Source organism: Rhineura floridana, chromosome 2 (assembly GCF_030035675.1).
Source record: "Rhineura floridana isolate rRhiFlo1 chromosome 2, rRhiFlo1.hap2, whole genome shotgun sequence".
Taxonomy (NCBI): Eukaryota; Metazoa; Chordata; class Lepidosauria; order Squamata; family Rhineuridae; genus Rhineura; species Rhineura floridana.
In genome coordinates, this window is record NC_084481.1 from 84,477,421 (window position 1) to 84,500,026 (window position 22,606).

At 43.4% G+C, this 22,606-nt stretch overlaps 1 protein-coding gene across 9 annotated transcripts in view; it reads right to left on the bottom strand.

Annotated features, from left to right (window-relative positions):
• Window positions 1–22,606, bottom strand: part of EPB41L5 (erythrocyte membrane protein band 4.1 like 5) — a 125,787-nt gene that overhangs the window by 89,558 nt on the left and 13,623 nt on the right. For all 9 annotated transcript variants that reach the window (XR_009760543.1, XM_061609182.1, XM_061609178.1 and 6 more), the window contains exon 3: window positions 18,068–18,172. Coding sequence is in view for 8 of the 9 variants with exons in the window: in XM_061609182.1 (XP_061465166.1) it covers window positions 18,068–18,172 (105 nt within the window). In the remaining variant the exon portion in view is untranslated. The remainder of the gene's footprint in view (window positions 1–18,067; window positions 18,173–22,606) is intronic.

Sequence of the window (22,606 nt, forward strand, 5' to 3'; positions counted from 1 at the left end):
AGTAGTATCATAACTAAATGCTCTACAGCATGGATAGAATGTGAGGTGAAAGCTGCTCTTAAAATACTTGGAAGAAACAAATCACCAGGAACAGATGGCATACCGATAGAGTTGCTACAAGCTACTGAGACTGAATCTGTCCAAATTTTGACAAACATTTGTCAACAAATATGGAAAACTAAACAATGGCCCACAGACTAGAAGCATTCGATATACATCCCAATTCCTAAGAAAGGGGATCCCAAAGAATGCAGTAATTATTGAACTATTAATATCCCATGCAAGTAAATGCTCAAGATTCTACAACAAAGGCTCTTACCATATATGGAGCGAGAAACGCCAGACATCCAAGCTGGATTTAGAAAGGGAAGAGGCATCAGAGATCATATCACAAACATATGTTGGATAATGGAACAGACCAAGGAATTTCAGAAGAAAATCACCCTGTGCTTTATGGATTACAGCAAAGCCTTTGACTGTGTAGATCATGAAAAACTATGGAATGCTTTAAAAGAAATGGGGGTGCTACAGCATCTGATTGTCCTGATGTGCAACTTATACTCTGGACAAGCGGTTACCTTAAGGGCAGAATATGGAGAAACCGAATAAAATCAATTCATTTGAAATGTAGTGTTGGAGGAGAGCTTTGCGCATACCATGGACTGCGAAAAAGACAAATAATTGGGTGTTGGAACAAATTCAACCTGAACTATCACTAGAAGTTAAAATGAGAAAACAGAAGTTATCATACTTTGAACACAATGAGAAGACATGATTCACTAGAAAAGACAATAATGCTGGGAAAAACAGAAGGAAGTAGAAAAAGAGGAAGGCCAAAAAAGAGATGGATTGATTCCATAAAGGAAGCCACAGACCTGGACTTACAAGATCTGAACAGGGTGGTTTATGACAGATGCTCTTGGAGGTCGCTGATTCGTAGGGTCACCATAAGTCGTAATTGACTTGAAGGCACATAACAACAAACAGCATGGAAAATGTATACACCTAGAAAACTAGATGCTGTGGAGAAGGGTTCTAGACTTGCACCAATATATTCATTTTCTCTGAGTTCGAGAAGATGGAGACGGCACCCACCTTCTGAAAGGTGCAGAATTCTGGTAGCAGGAAACAAAAAGTGCAGGGGCAGAGCCAGTCACAAAATGGTGACAGATGGAGTCAGAGTTAGGCATAATCAGCTGGTAATTACTGATATCACATTCTATTGATATCTAATCCATTTTTGGAAATTGCTAAATTCTTTGGCACAGCATTTTGCTTGTGGCAAAGAGTTTCATAGGTGCAGCTTTCCTCAACAAAGTACTCTAGAGGTATTGTATCTCAGCCTCACCATTTTAGGCAGAATTTGCTGATCCAGAGGCTCTAAGAGGAAGGGCCTTTTCTTTTATATTTTTCCCTTCCAACCCCCACGTGCCTCTCGAAGTATTTTTACCCAACTCCTGTAATTTTTTTCCCATTCTCTTTTCACACTCAACTTGTACATTATTCCCACCCACCCTCCAAACTGCCAGTTTGTTTCATCCCTCCTCAGTTTTATTTTTTACATTCACTTCTTCTTTTAACTGCTTCCTTCTCTTAACTGGGAAGTCTTGGCCCATGAACATCCCAAATGGAGGTCGGCTATTATCAAAGATGCTATGGACTTCAAAGAAGCACGAATACAGGGCGAATGGGACAAATGAGCTAAGTGGAAGGCACGTCAAACAAATCCTCATTGTGACCATCTTCCAACTGGAAACCTATGTCTTCACTGTGGGAGGCTGTGTGAATCCAAAATTGCCCTCCATAGTCACTTATGGACCCACTGTTAAAGACCTTATCTTGGAAGATAATCTTACTCGGCCATGATTGATAGCCAATGAATGAATGCTAGCTATTCCTAGTTTTATTATTAAATCTTAACCTTCTAATACCACATTGATTTCCTTCAACAGCTCCTCCTCCCTTTTAACTTCTTTGTTTTCCAGCCATATTTACTAGTATGCAAAGAGTTACTGATGCTGGCGTTGGTCCAACCAAAGGCTATGGTATGACTACGGGCAGGGGCACATGAGGAGGCACTAGGCAGGCTGTGGCACTGAAGCTCACCTGAAAGTGGCCCAAGCCTACTGTTTGAGAAATAATGAGTTATATCAACTAACTGAAAAATTTACATACTTAGCAGTAGTAGCGCACAATACTATAGAACTGGGCAACACTTTAAAAAATCAAAGAAATGTTAAAAAAAACTTGGCATTAATATTATTCCTTGCCTTCTTTGGATAGTTATCCATCTGCAGCTTGCACCTATCTAACTTAAGCTTTCTTTGCCAAGAAAAATAATCATCCGATTTGAATACTACAAGGGCTATGCAACAGTATACACGAACAACAGGGAAAGGAGAGAAAGGAAGGATGTTCCCAAACTGTAAGGCAGGGTATGTGTTTGCTATATTTCCAGCCTGTTTTCCTTCAACTCCTCCACATTCCACAGGAAGGCAGTTAACAGACCAGAGACAGGCACTGACACCACTTAGTTCAACTCAGTTCCTAACACCAACACCATCTTCAAGAGTTCAGCTTGAGTGGCACACAGGAAAGGGGGAGGGAACTACTTTTACAGAACAAAGCCTGGAAGACACTGAGACCTGATCTCATCATGTTGCAGTTACATTTGGTAACCATATTTTACTTCAAGTTAACTATGACATAATGCTTGGAACACATTACGTTCATGCAGCAAGCACAAATATTTATATTTGCCAAGATAAAACTACCTCATGTCAATAAATGTAATATAGTAGGATCAGGCAGGATCTCTAACATTGCCGGAACATATATACACACATGAACCCCATCACAGAAGGTGAGGTTATACATGAAGAGTAACAGGTCAAAAAATTAAGCAGAAGAATACTTCCACTGAAAGTTTTAAGATCTGATAAAGTGTCCAGCAAATTTGGTCTGAGCCAAGCCACTCACTGATCTCCCTACTACTGGGCTGCTAGCTATCCCTTTGGCCATGAACCTCCAGCCACAATTCAAATGTGCAAGCACAAGAGCATTCTTCCTTCTTATGAACAGCACTCAAAATTTGCAAGCTATATTATATAGCCACAAGAGTGGCTGTATACTATAGCCAGCGTGGATTTTTCACATTCCGCAATGTTAAATTGAAAATGCCCCCATGCCATTCTGATGTTTCCCATAAGCTCATTTCAAAACAAAACCTTACAAATCTTACAGTCCTGAACACAGAAACGCTTGCTTAAAAACCCTCTCAATTTTCATTGCGATACACAGAACAGAGAGGATAGAGAGTTCAAAGTCCAGTGCACCACCGCCCTCCCCAGCGAACCCCAGTAACCACGATTCAGAGGCGTGCTACCTCCGACAGCGGAGGCGGAGTGCAGACATTGCGGGGAGTTCCTCCATTGATCATTTTGTTTGCCCTTTTCGAGCTCTACAATAACCTTTTCAGAGGTGCAGCAACCAAATCTGTACGCAGGTGGCCACTGGCCACAAGACGAGAAAGGGACTTTTCAACAGTGTTTCCAAGATGCTTCTTATTTTAACATGATTCCACTGAAGAGGCTTCTCCTAATTAACAAAATCCAGTGGTTAATATTCTGCTAATATTAAGGTCACCTGTCACTAATTTTTGCAATAAAGTTTGTTAATTCCCCTTTGAAATACTTCCCCTAGGTACTTTCTCTCAGCTTCAGAATGGGAGTAATAATGACATCTCATGCAGTGCTAGTTAATTCCCCTTTGAGACCTTGCCTTCTCTCATAAATACTGTACCACCCTACAAATTTGTAAAAATCCCCTTTGAAATACTTCCCCTAGGTACTTTTCCCTCAGTTTCAGAATGGGAGTAATAATGACATCTCATGCAGTGCTAGTTTAGAGGATCATTAAGCTAATCTTTCATAACATAATGTTGTTTCTATTTTAATTTAATTATTGTATATTGTATTGTTTATATTATATATTATTGTATTTTTATATCTGTGTTTATTTTTCTTGTAAGCCGCCTTGAGGGTCTATGGCCGAAAGGCGGATGATGATGATGATGATAATAATGATAATGATAATAATGATAATAATGATAATGATAATAATAATAATAGAGAGAGAAACCCAGACACTTTTTGGACTTTTTTCTGTCAGAGTTCTCATAATCTGTTGAAAATTATTAAAAATCAGCCATGTTCACAGAGGACCGGTAATCCTATTACCGACCTTGCCCCATACTCTGACCTTCACCTTCTGCAGTTTAAAAGTGAAAAAAATGTCTGGCTGATTTTTAATTAATTTAATAAATTTTGCATTGAACTGAATGATAATGTCGGGCATGCTCAGTAAGAACCAACTGTCAGTGTTCTAAAAGCCAGACTCACAGCTGCTTTGCTTGGCTAATCAGGGGGCCACACTGACACCACACTTTGATTTCACGTGAGACAGTCATGGCTTCCCTCAGAGAATCTTGGGAAGTGCAGTTTGTGAAGGATGCTGAGAGGAGACTCCTATTCAGCTGACAGAGCTCCAATGGCCAAAGTAGTATAACACTGACCGAAGCTCTGTGAGGGAAACAGGGCATCTCCTAGCAACTCTCAGCACCCTTCACTAAATATACTTCTCAGGATTATTTGAGAGAAGCCATGACTGTCCAAAGTGAAATAAAGGCCTGGTGTGGATATGGCCAGGGACAGCTTTGGTTTAAATTTGGGTGGGAGGCTACATGCGCCTGCTGTAGAATAAAAAGGTGGAGGAAATGCTGAAAAGCAATTATACTGTTCACAATGTCCACCCCTCCTCCTCCTCCCCTCCCCCAGGTCAGTGTTGGACTATGACCTGGAAGACTAGGGTTCGAATCCCCACACAGCCATGAAGCTCACTAGATGACCTTGGGCCAGTCACTGTTTCTCAGCCTCAGAGGAAGGCAATGGTAAAACCACCTCTGAATACCATTTACAGTAGGGCCCCGCTTTACGGCGCTTCACTTTACAGCGATTCGCTAATGCGGTGTCTTTCAATTAGGGAAAGTCCCCGCATTAAGGCGCTTGTTCCGTTTTTACGGCGGGTTTTTTCCATCGCACACCATTTTGACGGCATTTTTGCGCAACGCGTCTCATTATAGTCAATGGGTTTCGCTTTACGGCGATTTCCACTGTATGGCAGGGGTCCGGAATGGAACCCGCCGTATGAGCAGGGCTGTACCATGAGATCTTGAAGGCAGTCCATTTCCATTTTCAAACATGATTGCACAGAAATAAATCCCATTGAACTCACAAAGTATGCAACTGATCAAACCCACCCTCCCTTCTATTTCCTATCTCCTCCCTCTTGCCCCTTACTTCCCCTCCAATCCCCTCCCCCTCCAATCCCATCCTTACCCCTCCCCCTCCCCCTGGTCAGTTTTACCTATCTTAAGCATGATTGCACAGGAGTGAATACCATTGAACTCAATAAGCGCACAAATGATCAGACCTGCTTTTCCCCTCCTTTCCCTCTCCTCTCCCTTCCTGTTCCCCTTCCTTCTTCCTCCTCCTCTGCACACTCCAGCCCCCCCTCCCTCCCTTCCACCTGGTCAGTTTTACTTATCTTAAGCATGATTGCACGGGAATAAATCCCATTGAACTCAAACATGCAAGTGATCAAACCTGTCCTTCTCCTCCCTTTCCCCTCCTGCCTGCTTCCATCCCCGTCCTCTCCTCCCTCCCCTCCCCATCCCGTGGTCAGTTTCACCTATCCTAAGCATGATTGCAGAGGAGTAAATCCCACTGAACTCAATAAGCATGCAAATGATCAATCCATTCTCAGCAAGCTTGGACAGGATCCCATTTCTTACCTCCCAGACTAAAAAGCAGGGAAATTCACTAATGGGCAAAAAACCTTGCAGCGTAAGAACGTATTTATGGCCCACAGATATTTCTATCAAACTTTAAAAAGCCAGGAAATTGGGCAGCTATAGAGAATGCACCAGGGGAGCAGGAGACCTGACCTCCTCTCTGAGATATTGGACTGCCCTACAAATTTGTCAATATGCAAACACAATTTGGGTTGGTCTTTCACAGTCCAATCCACTTCCTGTGTAGCTTAGAAGAATTTAGTAACATGTGCCTCTGTGAATATGTGAAGTACAGCTTTGCAAAATTAACACTAAAAAACTCCAAAAATAACTGTAGAATAATGGCACTGGCTATTCTGCAGAATAGTCTCCAGTGGACATCAGGAGTGTCTCAGTTTGCACAAGATAAAACAGTGGGAGGTGAAATATATTCTAGCAAAATTCTAGGTGTGCTGTATGTTTTTAATTGACCGTGCCCACCTTGCCTTAAATGAAGGGGTTTAAACATAGCAGGCTGAAAACATGCATCTTGGGCAAGCCAAGTTTGTCTTTCCAACAGCTAGAGTCATTCCTTCATAAGTAGCAACATATTGTAATCAGTCTGATTTTACATCAAACTGCACTTTCAGATTCAACTGTTAATGCACCCAAAATAGAAATAGAACATAACCTTCAATTTGAAACACAAAAGGCTGTCTTCACCATCATATGACATTGACCAATAAAAAGGCTTTGAAATTAATAAAAATAAATTTGACACAGTTTCTAGGATGAATAATGAGAGAAATATAATTTTCTAGATTAGATTCTCTGTAGAAACAATAGTTACAAAGGAATGAAGCAAAGAAAGAACACCAACAAACATACAAAAATGGCATTCTCCATCTTTGGGGATGGCAGTTATTGACCACCCAACATATGCTCAGAGGCACATGTTACCAAATTCTTCCAAGCTACACAGGAAGTGGATTGGACTGTGAAAGACCAACCCAAATTGTGTTTGCATTTTGACAAATTTGAAGGACAGTACAATATCTCAGAGACGAGCTTAGGTCTCCTGCTCCCCTGGTGCATTCACTATAGCTGCCCAATTTCCCTGCTTTTTAAAGTTTGGTAGAAATATCTGTTGGCTATAGATACATTCTTAAACTGCAAGGTTTTTTGCCTATTAGTGAATACAGTTTAGGGGGCAAAGGGCTTTAACAGGTTATGCATTTCTGTAAACAATCTAACAGTTACTGTGGATTACAGGCATACCCCGCTTTAACATACGCAATGGGACCGGAGCGTGTATGTAAAGTGAAAATGTACTTAAAGTGAAGCACTACTTTTTTTTCACTTATCAATGCATGTACTGCACTGCAATCGTCATATATGGGCATAACTGATGTAAATAACCAAAATAAACATAAAATAAAATAAAGTAAGCTTACCTTTAATGTCAGCTGGCAGATGCGAAATGGATGAACGAAAATTTACATGCATTGCAGGAAGGATGAAGGAGAGGTTATATCTTCTACTTCATAAGTCAAGTCATCAAGGGCTAGACGCTTTCTTGCTGGCGACTTGGATGGACTACCTGAAGTAGGAGTAGGGCTTGGGGCTGATGTCGATGCTAGAGATGGATCAGTGGATGTTGATGGTCTGGGAGATTGACTGGGTGCTGCTGCTGGCCTTTTGAGAAAGTAGGTGCCTATGGAGGTTTGAACTGTAGCTCTTTTCTTTTCCCTGTAGATTTTTTTGTAACAGGCATAAGCCCCTGAAATGTTTTCATTGACTTTGGAACTTCTTTCAAAGTCCCTATCATGCTTTTCAAAAAGAGCCATGGTGCTATCAAGATGACGGAAAGCTTCCAAGAGAACTTTTGAAGTTAGGTCTTTAGGCTGTTCCATGGTCTCATCCTCATCCGGCACATTTTCTTCCTCTCTCTCCTCTTCAAGTTCAAGAAGATCTTCACTGCTGAGGGGTTCAGTATGGGACGCCATAAGTTTAGCAACATCTTCTGCCTCCACTTCCAGCTATAACTGCCTTGCCATCTCTACAATATTTTCAGTAACATCAGCTACAGGATCTTCAAAGGCTTCGACATCATCAAATAACTGTGGGCATAATTTTTTCAAGGCCCCTTTCATTGTTGTTTCCTTGATGTCATTCCAAGCATCTCTTATAGTTTTGATGCAATCCAAGATGTTGTAGCTTTTCCAGAATTTCTTTAGGACTTCTTGACCTGTCCCCTCTTCATTTTCTATTGCTGCAAAACACTTGCTGAAGGTTCTTTTCAAGTAGTTCAACTTGAAGGTGGCTGTGACACATTGATCCATGGGCTGCAGGAGTGAGGTGGTATTCGGTGGTAGGAATTCCACTCGAATGTTAGGGTTCAGTTCACCTAACATTCGAGGGTGGCCAGGAGCATTGTCTACAAGGAGCAAAATTTTAAAAGGGATATTGTTGTCCCTGCAATAGGCTTTCACCTCTGGTACAAAGCACGTGTCAAACCAATTTTCGAAAACAGCTGCAATCACCCATGCTTTTCTATTAGACCTCCAATGCACTGGAAGTCTAGTTTTAACATAGTTCTTTAAAGCTCTAGGGTTTTCCAATGATAAATTAGCATAGGCTTTAGTTTCAAGTTACCAGAGGTATTGCCACCTAACAGAAGGGTTATTCTTTCTTTAGCTGGCTTGTAGCCTGGCATTGTTTTCTCCTCTCTGGCGATGAAGGTTCTTGCAGGCATCTTTTTCCAAACAGCCCACTCTCATCCACATTAAAAATTTGTTCTTTGGAGTAGCCTCCCTCTTCAATAATTTTGGCAAGGTTGCGTGAATAGCTTTCTGCAGCCTCAGTATCTGCAGCAGCTGTCTCTCCTTGCACTCTGATGTTATGTAGGTTAGACCTCTTCTTGAACCTGTCAAACCATCCACAGCTTGCAACAAATTTGGCATCCTTCGCTGCCTCACCTTTCTTAGCCTTCAGGTCATTGAATAGGCTTAAGGCCTTACTTTGAATCATTGCCTGGCTTACAGGAACCTGGCGTGCAGTCTGATTTTCTATCCATATTAAGAGTCTCTCCATATCTGCAACAACGCTATCCCTTTTTCTAATTTTTGTTGTGTTCACTGGCGTAGCACTCTTATCTTCCACAAGAATTTTTTCTTTGCTCCTCATGACTGTGCTGATGTTCGAGTGAAGCCTAGCCTTCGGCCTATCTCAGCTTGAGAAACACCTTCATCAGACAGTTTAATCATTTTAAGCTTCATATCCAAAGTGATAGATTTACGACTTTCTTTGTATCTGCCATTATGTACTGTACTACTGTACAGTACCATACTGTACAGTACTGAAGGCAAGAGAAAACAATACCAATACACACACACACACCCCACACACACTATTGGGAGTCACAAGCCAGCAGTGGCAAAAGCCAGAACTAATTTTGGGCAGAGACAGAGAGAAAAAGCAGGAAAGGAAGATGGGACAATGGATAGGTATAAAATGGGACAATGGATAGGTATAAAATGAAATCAAAGGAGATCTAAATATTTTTTTTTAATTTTTTAATTTTTTTTATCACAAACAATTACAGTAAAGCAGATGGGACAATGGAGAGGTATAAAATGGGACAGTAAAATGAAATCAGGGGGATCTAAAGAGCACGAGGTGCCCCCCCACACACACACAAACACAGACTGCCACCACCGACCTAGGCCGGGGCAGGCAGAGCTCCAATCGCTCTTTACAGGACTGTAAAGTAAAGTACTGTACTTAAAGGTAAATTATTTACATTTAAATGATTACAGTTCTGTCTCCAAGGCAGCAGCCGCTCAGACTGCTAGATCGCTTAATCGCTCCGCTCAGATCGCTAAGAAGACAACTCTTCACAACGCACGTGGCACATGGAAAGCAAGTTCCGTCAGTGTCCATTATTGCAAAGCGCGTACTGTTAAAGTGGGGTATGGTGGAGTATGGAGCATGTACGTTATAGCGAGGCGACGTTAAGTAAAGCGACGTTAAGAGGGGTAAGTGCACTATTAAAAGTAAACAGCAGATAAAATCACAAATTCAAGACCCCAATGCAATTCAAGCTATACAGTTGCTGCTATTATGGCCTCTTTAAGAACGGCCAGTGTTGTTAACATAGCTGCGGCTCTGAGCTTGCAACATTTTACTCATTGCTGCCACCTGGATGTAATGAATATGTTTGAATGTGTATTATGTTTCGTGAATGATTGAGCTGTTAGTGTATGAGTTTTTAGTTGGAATGTGTTGTAGTTATTTTAATATTGTCTGAGTGTATTGTGTGTATGTTTACTGTATCGTATTATTGATTAAGTGTGTGTATGTGTGTGAATTCTTTGTGTGTTTTGCTGTAAATGTGTATCATTTGGTGTGAATGTGACCAGGTGTGTGTGTATTGGTGTTTTTATCTCTTTTAACATATTAAAACCGGGGAGACCTTCGGGGGCCCCAATTAGCGTAGTGACGGGTAATGGGAGGTATGGTGTTGTGAGGAGAACATGCCAGGTAAGGGGAACCCGTCCCAGACAAGTAGTGTCTGTGACCCGTTCCGGTTCTCCTCACATCCCCAGGACTGCTGGTTGTCCTATCAGTCAGCCTTCGGATCTCCATATGCTGTTGTTAAACGCCAGGTCGGTACAGCATAAGATCTCCCTTGTTCATGATTTAATTGTGGAGGAGGCGGCTGACCTGGCGTGCATAACCGAGACCTGGGTGGGTGATATGGGAGGAGTTGCTCTTACCCAGCTTTGCCCACCTGGGTATACGGTTCAGCATCATGGTAGAGCCGAAGGTCGGGGAGGCGGGGTTGCCGTGGTCTATAGGAGTTCTTTCTCACTCATCGAGCACCCTGTACAGGTGACGACTGGTTTGGAGTGTCTCCACCTTGTGCTGGGCCAGAGACAGGCTGGGAATTTTGTTGGTGTACCGCCCGCCCTGCTGCTCAACAAATTCCCTAACTGAGCTGACAGAAGTAGTCTCGGAGGTATTGTTGCAGTCCCCTAGACTGTTGGTACTGAGGGACTTCAACGTCCATGCCGAGACTGCTTTATCTGGGGCGGCTCAGGACTTTATGGCGTCCATGACAACCATGGGGCTGTCTCAGTTTGTTACTGGCCCGACGCATGTGTCGGGACATACCCTTGATTTGATCTTCGCCACTGGACAGGGAGATGGTGATCTGGAGGTTGGGGGGTTTTCATCTACCCCATTGTCATGGACAGATCACCACTTGCTGAGGTTTAGGCTTACGGCGACCCTTTCCCTCTGCAAGGGTGGGGGACCTATTAAATTGGTCCGCCCTCGGAGATTAATGGATCCTGAGGGTTTCCAAAAGGCTCTGGGGGATTTTCCGACTGAGAAGACTGGCGCTCCTGTTGAAGCCCTGGTTGAACTGTGGAATACGGAGATGACCCGGGCGGTTGACACGATCGCTCCCATGCGCCTCCTCCTATGTTGAGCTCATACAGCTCCATGGTATACCTCGGAGCTGAGAGTGATGAAGCAAGAAAGGAGGCGGCTTGAGTGCAGATGGAGGCGGACTCCCGACGAATGCAATTATGCCTTGGTAAGTGCCTGCTCTAAGCGATATATAGCAGCGGTGAGGGCAGCAAAAAAGAAATATTTTGCTGTCAGTATTAAGGCATCACTCTCCCGCCCAGCGGAGCTTTTTAAAACTGTACGAGGGCTTTTACATCTTGGCCCTCGGGATACTATAGATTCATCTGTAGCCCGCTGTGAAGAGTTCGCTGGACACTTCCAAGATAAGACCGCTTGCATTCGTCGGAACTTAGACTCCAATATTATAGCAGTTGGATTCAATGAAGCATCCAGATCACGGTCTTGTCCTCATTTATTGGATGAGTTTCAGTTGGTGCAGCTTGAGGATGTTGACAAAATCCTTGGACTGGTGTGGGTGACCACGTCTGTGCTGGATCCTTGCCCCTCTTGGCTGGTGAAAGCTGGCAGGACCGGAACCGCCGGCTGGGCCAAGGAGGTAATTAATGCCTCTTTGCGAGAGGGAGTGGTCCCTGACTGCCTAAAAGCGGCGGTAGTGAGACCGCTCCTGAAGAAACCCTCCTTGGACCCAGATAACTTGAACAACTATAGACCTGTGGCGAATGTTCTGTTCCTGGGCAAGGTTCTGGAGCGGGTGGTGGCCGGCCAGCTCCAGGGGCTCTTGGATGACACTGATTATCTCAATCCGTTTCAATCCGGTTTTAGGCCTGGGTTTGGTACCGAAACAGCCTTGGTCGCCCTGTATGATGACCTTTGTAGGGAGAGGGACAGAGGGAGTGTGACCCTGTTGATTCTCCTTGATCTCTCAGCTGCTTTTGATACCATCGACCATGGTATCCTTCTGGGAAGGCTCACGGAGTTGGGGGTAATGCTTGGCACTGGCTCCGTTCCTACTTGGTGGGTCGTCAACAGAAGATAGTGCTTGGGGAACACTGCTTGACACCCTGGACTCTCCATTGTGGAGTCCACAGGGATCGGTACTGTCCCCCATGCTTTTTAACATCTACATGAAGCCGCTGGGTGCAGTCATCAGGAGTTTTGGAGTGTGTTGTCACCAGTACGCTGATGACACACAACTTTATTTCTCCTTTGCATCTTCCTCAGGTGAGGCTGTTAACGTACTAAACCGTTGCCTGGCCGCGATAATGGATTGGATGGGAGCTAACAGACTGAAGCTTAATCCAGACAAGACCGAGACGCTGTTAGTGAGTGCCTTCTCTGCCCAGATGGTGGATGTTCACCCTGTTCTGGATGGGGTTACACTCCCCTTGAAAGAACAGGTTCGTAGCTTGGGAGTTCTTTTCGACCCTTCCCTGTCTCTTGAGGCTCAGGTAGCCTCAGTGGCACGGAATGCTTTCTACCATCTTCGATTGGTAGCCCAGCTACGTCCCTATCTGGACAGTGACGACCTCGCCTCAGTCGTTCATGCTCTGGTAACTTCTAGATTGGACTACTGCAATGCGCTGTACGTTGGGCTGCCCTTGAAGACAGTTCAGAAACTACAGTTAGTCCAGAATGCAGCGGCCAGATTGTTGACGCGGACCAGAAGGTCCGCTCATATAACACCTGTTCTGGCCCGTCTGCACTGGCTTCCTATTTGTTTCCGGGCTAAATTCAAAGTGCTGGTTTTGACCTATAAAGCCTTACACGGCATGGGACCGCAATACCTGGTGGAGCGCCTCTCCCAATATGAAACTACCCGTACACTGCGCTCAACATCTAAGGCCCTCCTCCGAGTACCATCCCATCGAGAAGCTCGGAGGGTGGTGACTAGAAATAGGGCCTTTTTGGTTGTGGCCCCCGAACTGTGGAATGGTCTCCCTGATGAGATGCGCCTGGCGCCGACGCTGCTATCTTTTTGGCGCCAGGTGAAAACCTTTTTATATTCCCAGGTATTTTAATGTGTACTATTAATATTCATTGATGTATTTTGCTGCTGTTTTGATTTTTGTTTACGTCTGTTTGGTTTGATTCCATTGTATTATTGTATTTATATATTTTCTGATTGTTTTATTGTTATGTACACCGCCCAGAGAGCCCTTGGGCTTAGGGCGGTATATAAATTAAATTAAATAAATAAATAAAATAAAATTCAGAGAATTACGACAGCAAATATAGCTACAAGAGAAATATTCAAGACTGCTCTACCTTATGTCAGGAACTACTCAGAATGTGGATAGAAAAAAAGTTCTATAGTAGGAGATAACATGCTGATACTTCAAATTCAGGAACTCAAACGGCAGTTAAAGCAAAGTAAAAACAAAGCAATAGAACAAATTTATTTTCTACTGTAACCCAGTATAAAATCTCCCAGCCAGGTGCTCCAGAAAGATAGAATGGTTGATGTTACTGACAACCACTGAGAAGTCTAGCAGAACCAACAGAGACAAACTCCCTCTTTTCAGCTCCTAGTGTATGATCATACACACACACAAGGACGTGACCAGAGACAGCCCAAGGCTGTTTCTGTACCAAAGCTAGGCCTGATGCCAGATCATTCAGATACGTAGAGCTGAGAAGTCACCACCTTGCCCAAGACTGAAACTGAACTGAAAATTCTCCAGAATAATGGGACTAAGAGAGTTGTTGAATTTTTTTTAGCAATCACCCAACTACTACCTTTTAATTTGCTGGGACCAGCACTCAACACTCATATCAATCAGTCAGTCTATTGCAAGTGGTTGGCCTCATCTCTCCAAGGAATGTCCACATCCTCAGGGTGCACAAAATGAAAAAATACCCAACAGTGTGTAGTGTTTGAAGTGACAGCGTATGTTAGCAACTTTATCTCAAAATTACCTATCAAGCTAGTTACAGAAGACCATCAAGTGGTCCCTAATTCCCGGGGAGAAAATGTAACAGCCATTTGACTTCCTGGAAACCTTAATCGGATGACTGTCAGAAAGTAGCGGTGAGATTTCTTAATTGTCATCATTTAGAGCCACAAAATAAGTATATATGTGTGTTTAATTAGAACTGCGCTAGTTGTTGCCCCATCATTTCATTACTGTTAACTTCTCAGACCATCAGGAAGCCAGGTTCTCTCTACTAACAGAGAGAGGACACTCAGGAACATGTTAACTGCCTAGGTCATTTTCCCCTTCCAGAGATCAAGCAAGCCTTCAATATGATCACTAGCCGAAGTGACAGCAGAAGCCCTAAGAGCCCTCAGAAAACCATCCTGATCTATCAGTCTTCTGTGGTTGACCATCCCAGTAAGTCCATTGTTTCTGCAGAGATTAGGGAATACACGAAGTCTAAACCTGATCAGGTAGTGAACCATCCGTGACAATGGAATAATACCAAGTTTCCCCAAACCCAGATCACCAACTTCCCATCCAAAACAAGAACATAAGGGGCCAGAAACTGCTTGGAGACAGGTCCATATTGGGTTTGGACTCCTGAGCCACTCTCAATAGGGGAGCCTTGAAGTCTCGCAGAGTCATTAGTCTGGGACTGTCCAATACCATCCGAAGTCTCAGACCACCCTTGCTTGCTCAGGCAGGGATGCCATTAGGCAAAAGGGCTAAGGCAGAACACCTTGCATTAAGGTGAATTGTTAGCATTAGATGTTAAGTCCCTTCTAATACAATTATACCAATTATACCAATTATACTATAGGTGGGGAAAGCAACACAGACAATGGAACGCAAATGTCTCTTAAATTGTGGGGACATCTCTCAAATTATACACACAGTTCTGAGAATAACATTAGAAAATTTTGTCCTGGAAATTGTGTAGCATCAACAATGTTCAAGATTCACTAGCTTGCATAAAAAGCAGAGCTCATTAAAATTAAAGAAATGCTCTTTAACAGCACTTTTTAATATACTTGACAAACATTACTAAATAGAAACCTAAAGCAATTGCATTAGACTGAACAATGCCCTTTGAACTGCACAATGACTGCATTCAGCTGTAAATACAAATTGCCTAAAGCTAGTATATTAAATGGTATCAAGTAAAGCTCATGGAAACCCGAGGCTATAAGAACAAGTCAGAAGAAAAATATGACTGAGACCAGAAGAGGCCTTCATTGCACGTGAGATGGTGGAAGCGCAAAGAAGAGCAACCAAAAAGACTGAAGTTGTGAACTATACATATACAGAAACCAGTATCATGAGCAAACCGTTTATGCTTTTTAGCTCAATAAGGCTGGGCATAAATAGTTCAGAAACACATACCCGTGTCTGGAGGGAAAAAACCCTTCCCAGTAGGACTGTAGTAGTGGCTGCTGAGCAAAATGATTTTAACTTGATTATTTTGCATTCTTTTATTTTTTTTTACAAAATCTCTCCCTTGTGTATGTATCTACGAATAAATAAATATGAAATAGCAGAATGATGTTTAGTCTATGTTCTGAACACAATCCTGCATTTCAAGAGAGAATACAGCCACAAGAGTGGCCGTATACTATAGTCAGCATGGACTTTTCACATTCCGCAGTGTTAAATTGAAAATACCCCCTCATGCCATTCTGATGCTTCCCATAAGCTCATTTCAAAACAAAACCTTACAAAACTTATAGTCCTGAACTGAGAAACATTTGCTTAACAACCCTCTCAATTTTCATGGTGATACACAAGACAGAGAGAATAGAGAGTTCAAAGTGTAAAAGAGAAGAAAAAAACTAGACCCCTTTTGGACTTTTTTCTATCTGAGTTCTCATAATCCGTTGAAATTCATTAAAAATCAGCCATGTTCACAGAGTACCTGTAATCCTATTACTGACCTTGCCCCATACTCTGACCTTCATTGTCTGCAGTTTAAAAGTTAAAAAAATGTGTTGCCAATTTTTAATTAAAGAAATTTAGCATTAGAGTCAATGATAAGCCTGGGCATGCTCAGTAAGAACCAACTGTCAGCGTTCTAAAAGCCAGACTCACAGCTGCTGGGCTTGGTTAATCGGGGGACCACACCCACACCAGATCTTCATTTCACTTTGGACAGTCATGGCTTCACCCCAGGAATCCTGGTAAGTGTAGCTTGTGAAGGGTGCTGAGAGGAGACCCCTATTGCCCTGACAGAGCTCCAATGCCCAGAGTGGTTTAACAGTCAGCTGCTCTGACTTAAGCTCTGTGAGGGGAACAGGGCATCTCCTAGCAACTCTCAGCACCTTTCACTAACTACATTTCCCAGGATTCTTTGGGAGAAGCCATGACTATCTAAAGTGAAATAAAGGTCTGGTGTGGATGTGGCCAGTGACAGCTTTGGTTTAAATGTGGGTGGGAGGCTACATGTGCCTGCTGTAGAATAAAAAGGTAGGGAAAACGCTGAAAAACGACGATACTGTTCACAATGTTTTCCTTTTGGAAAGCAAAGGGGCTTCCCCTCTGTCCAGTGCCCACCCACCCAATCTCCTCCCATCCACCTTCCCCCTCTCCCTCCCCTTCCTGCCCTCCTCCGCCGGTCAGTGTCACCTATCCTAAGAATCATTGTACAGGAGTAAAACTCTGAAAGTATGCAAATGATCAAATCTCCACTGCATTCTGTCCCCTCCCACTTGCCCCTTCCCTCTCCCTTCCTTCACACCTCCCCTCCCTTCACAGGAAGTGGATTGGACTGTGAAAGACCAACCCAAATTGTGTTTGCATTCTGACAAATTTGTAGGGCAGTACAATATCTCAGAGAGGAGTTCAGGTCTCCTGCTCCCCTGGTGCATTCACTATAGCTGCCCAATTTCCCTATTTTTTGAAGTTTGATACAAATATCTGTTGGCTGTAGGTACATTCTTAAACTGCAAGGTTTTTTGCCAATTAGTGAATTTCTCTGCTTTTTAATCCAGGAAGTAAGAAATGGGATCCTGTGCAAGTTTGCTGAGAATGGATTGACCATTTGCATGCTTGCTGAGTTCAGTGGGATTTACTATCCTGCAATCATGCTTAGGATAGGTGAAACTGACCACAGGGTAGATAGTCATGGCTTCTCTCAAAGAATCCTGGGAAGTGTAGTTAATGAAGGGTGCTGAGAGTTGCTGGGAGAGGCCCTGTTCCCCTCACAGACCTTCAATGAGAGTGGCTGACTGTTAAACCAGTCTGGCCACTGGAGCTCTGTCAGGAGAATAGGAGTCTCCTCTTAGCACCCTTCACAAACTACACTTCCCAGGATTCTTTGGGGGAAGCCATTACAGTCTCAAGTGAAATAAAGGGCTGGTGTGGGTGTGGCCCTAATTAGCCAAGCTCAGCAGCTGGGAGTCTAGCTTTTAGAACACTGACAGTTGGTTCTTACTGAGTATGCCAGATGTTATCACGAGTTCAATACTAAATTTCTTAAATTAATTAAAAATCAGCCAGGCATTTTTTTAACTTTTAAACTGCAGAAGATGAAGGTCAGAGTATGGGGCAAGGTCAGTAATAGGATCAGAGGTACTCTGTGAACCTGGCTGATTTTTAATGAATTTCAACAGATTAGGAGAACTCTGACAGAAGAATATCCAAAACAGGTCTGTTTTCTCTCACACGCTTTTTACACTTTGAACTATCTATGTTTATCTATCTGGTTGACCAAATCATTGCAGGAGAGAGGACAAGGAAATAAGGGCACTGATTGTACAGTGACATTCAGGACAATTTCACAATCTGTTTTAAATTTTGTTGTACCAAAACATCTTAATACACGAACAAGCCTTTTGTTTAGCCTAGTATGATTTAATTGACTTTACTACTGTAAGGGGGGGGGACTCACTGCCACTTGTGCTGAATCCATGAATCGTAATCCAAAATAGTCACTTTCAATGAGGTCCAGATGGTACATGATCTGCTCGAACAGATGCTGTCCTTTGGCTTTTTTCTGAAATTACAAGAGAAATTTGTGTTAGGAAGAGACAGATTAGTTGCTGATTAACCTTATTTTTGAGGCCAATTCTGCGTGCACTCAGAAACTTCAGTGAAGAAAATGCAGTTTTCCCTGGACACCAGTTTTCTCTGCTGCTTATATTTGCTTCTACTAGCAAACCTGGCAGTCCTGAGACTGACAACCAAACAGAAGGTAGCGGCTTCTGTATATTCATGTGACTCACTCTCTCTCCCCCTTCCTCCCTCCCCCTCTCTCTCACACACACAGTGTCGGAAAAAGTCAGAGCATGATTCTTGCCCTCCAGGAGGCACAATATTTATTCATTTAATAAAGGTCTATCCCACCTTTTATCTGTAGATCCCAGCTTTATAAAGAGATATATTAAAACCATAAAATTCAATACAACAACATTAAAACCATAATAAAAACTAAAACATATCAGAGGCAGCAGAAACGCCTCAGTTACAGATAGTTTTACCAGCTTGAATCAGTTTCCCCTCAAAGTCCTGGGTGAAGAGGTCTCTTTCAAACAGCATCAAAAACCAAATTGTGATGGTGCCACTTCCAAGAGGAGAGTGTTCCACAAACAAGGTGCCACCACAGAGAACGCCTTATTCCATGTCACCACATGACAGGCAACACCCATCATCAGAACAAGATGGTAACAAAGAAGTTGGAAGGGGAGCAGTAAGGGAACATTTATTTATTTATTTTATTTATTAAATTTATTAGTCGCCCATCTGGCTGGCTGTGCAGCCACTCTGGGCGACGTACAAAATAAAAACATACAAATACATTAAAACATTAAAAATCTCAACAATAATAATAAAACCGAACCCACCCCAAAAGCCTGCCTGAAGAGCCAGGTCTTCAAGGCCCGGTGGAAGCTCATCATAGAGGGGGCATGGCAGAGATCATTTGGGAGGGAATTCCACGAAGTGGGGGCCACAATTGAAAAAGCCCTCTCCCTAGTCCTTACCAGTCTAGCTGTTTTAACTGGTGGGATAGAGAGAAAGCCTTTTGAGGCTGATCTTGTTGAGCATGCCGGCATCCCTGACGATGTTGGAGGTGCTCCTTCAGATAGACTGGACCAAAACCGTATAGGGTTTTAAAGGTCAGAACCAACACCTTGAATTGGGCCCGGAAAACAACCGGTAACCAGTGCAACTCCTTCAGCATTGGAGTGATGTGATTTCGCCGGCGGCTGCCTTTAATCAGGCGAGCCGCCACATTCTGTACCAGCTGCAGCTTCTGGATAATTTTCAAGGGTAACCCCACGTAGAGTGCATTACAGTAGTCTAGGTGAGAGGAGACCAGGGCAAGTACCACAGATGGGAGCATATGGTTGGGAAGGTAGGGGCACAGCCTCCATATCAGATGGAGTTGATACAACGCCACCCGGCTCACAGCCGAGACCTGAGCCTCCATGGACAACTGGGAGTCAAGAATGACCCCCAGGCTGTGGACCCGGTCTTTCAGGGGCAATTGTACCACATTGAGCACCAGGTCAACATCCCCCAACCTTCCCTTGTCTCCCACAAACAGTACCTCAGTTCTGTCAGGGTTCAGCTTCAGCGTATTCCTTCCCATCCAGCCACTCACCAACTCCTAGCACTTGGATAGGGTTTCTACAGCCAACCTCAGGAAAGATTTGAATGAGAGATAGAGCTGCATGTCATCTGCATACTGGTGACACTGCAGCCCAAATCTTCTGATGATAGCCCCCAGCGGCTTTATATAGATGTTGAACAGCATCGGGGAGAGGATGGAAACCTGAGGCACCCCACAAGTGAGAGGCCAAGGATCCAAAACCTCATCCCCCAATGTCACTCTCTGGTACCTACCAGAGAGGAAGGAACAGAACCACTGCAGTACAGTGCCCCCTATGCCTAACCTCTTCAGGCGGTCCAGAAGGATACCATGGTCAACGGTATCAAAAGCCGCAGAGATCCAAGAGGACAAGGAAGGTGCATTCGCCCCTATCCAACGCCCTCCTCATATCATCCACCAAGGCGACCAAGGCCATTTCAGTACCATGCGCAGGCCTGAAGCCTGATTGAAATGGATCCAGATAATCCGCTTCCTCCAAATGCACTTACAACTGCTTCACCACCACCTGCTCAACCGCCTTGCCCGGGAATGGCAGATTTGAGACGGGACGAGAGTTGTTCAGATCTTGGGGATCCAAGGAGGGCTTCTTTAGAATTGGTTTTATTACTGCCTCCTTGAGAGCTGATGGCATTACTCCCTCTTCCAGGGACGTATTTACCACCATCTTGATCTGCTCGCCCAGTCTGTCCTTGCAGCTCATAATGAGCCACGACGGGCAAGTAAGCAAGTGGTTGGCTTTAAGGTTGAAAGCACCTTGTCCACTTCATCAGAGGGAAGAAGCTGGAGCCGATCCCACACCACCGAAGCACCACTGGCTGCCTCTGGTTCGCTCACTGTGTCCACAGCGCACAAAATAGCACTCTTAATACGATCGATTTTCTCCATAAAGTGCTTTGCAAACTCATCACAGGAGGCCTCAGCATGTTCCATCGGTTCCAGGGCAACTGGACCAACCAGGCTCCGGACCACTTGGAACAGCCTCCTGGGACAGCACTCTGCGAACGCAATAGAGGCAGCATAAAAATCCACACTATGAGACATGATAGAAGCTCTAAGAGCTCATAGTATCCTGGAACTCAACATTCTTGTGTTATTGCATTGTAAGGGAGATTCCCCAATTGTTTTACCCCATCTATAATCTCAGTTTGTCTTAATTTCAATTCTTCAATTGAAAGCTGCTAAGAAATTTGTATTTCCAGGCTATCAACAAGCACATTAAACATTTCATAACTCACTGGGACAATACGCAACCTGTAATCACGAAGGTGCTCAGAGGCCCTTCCTGCAGCTGAACTTCATAGAATTGTACATCTCATTTCTAGTCATCATAGTGACAAAGAAGGTGAACAGATGAGAAAGCTTTGTAATGTCAAACAAGTTGCTTAGTATCTATTAACACAACCCCACAAATGCTCAATAACTTCATTTAGAATGCATACAGACAAAAGTCAAACTGGAATTAAACAGGAAATGTGAAAATATTACCAAAACTATTTGTGTTTCTAAATGCTTCTACAATAATAATAGTGTCTGAACTCCTGATGAGAACATTTTCATTGCACTTGTGAATGACTACACTAAATCAAATGGCTCGTTTCGGGAAGACCAAGAATCCAATTCCAAACATTTCAGGATTTTGGCCAAATAATTTGTATTGTTAAGGTGCAAAGAATGTTTTCATACCCTTCTTCCAATCACTCTTGCCACAAAATTGGATATCAATTAAAGAACACACAAGTAGACCTGCCACCTTGCAGCCAAAAAGCATCTTTTAAGCAACATAGTACAGGCTGAGTGAAAGTAGTTACTTAAACATCACTCAGTCATTAGTGGATAATAGTTTCTGTTGCAAGAATTTTGTATTAACTGTTAAAACTTTATAGTATACAGGAACACATGATTAAGTTGCTCACATGCAATATGAAAAATTATACAAATTAATGCAGGATAAACCTATCAATGGCTGATGCCACAATGGCTTTGTTCTACAGCCACTTTTGGAAGCAGTATGCTTCTGAATGGCAGCTGGTGGAAATCACAAGCAGGGAGAGTGATGTTGTGGTCAGGTCTTGCTTTTGTTCTGTCCAGAGGCATCTGGTTGACCACTGTGCGAACAGGATGCTGGACTAGATGGGCCCTGGGCCTGAGCCAGCCGGCTCGTATGTTCTCAATGTGGTAGCTTGATTGTTCGCTGGGACAGAGTATCACCATGATATTACTCTGCTCAGGCTAAGAAAGGTGCTGGCACTGATGCACAAAGGCCTGCCTATAACAGCTTGAGACCAGGATACATAAAAGATCTTATTATCCCTTAAACACCTAACCAATCACTGAGCTCTGCCGGAAAGGGCACCCTGCAGACACTGAGCTCTGCCAGAAAGGGCATCCTACAGATTCTGAAATTGAGTCTTCAGTGTATTGGCACCTACTCTTTGGAGCTCCATCCCATCACATATCAGACAGGTGCCACCTCCACTGTCTTTTCAGTCACTGTTAAAGACGTTCCCCTTTCAGCAAGCCTTCTAATTTAATATTTTTATCCCAGCTGGTATCTGTATTGGATTTGAAATTGTTTTTATATATGCATTTTTTATGTTTTATTGTACTGTGGAATTGGTTCAAGATACTTAGGAAGTAATTCATAAATGCAAATTATTACTACTCATCATCATTGGCAATCACTCGTGGCCGAGTAAGATTGTCTTCCAAGATAAGGTCTTTAACGGTGGGTCTGTAAGTGACTGTGGAGGCCAATTCTGGATCCACACAGCCTCTCACAGTGAGGACAAAGGTTTCCAGATGGAAGATGGTAGCAAT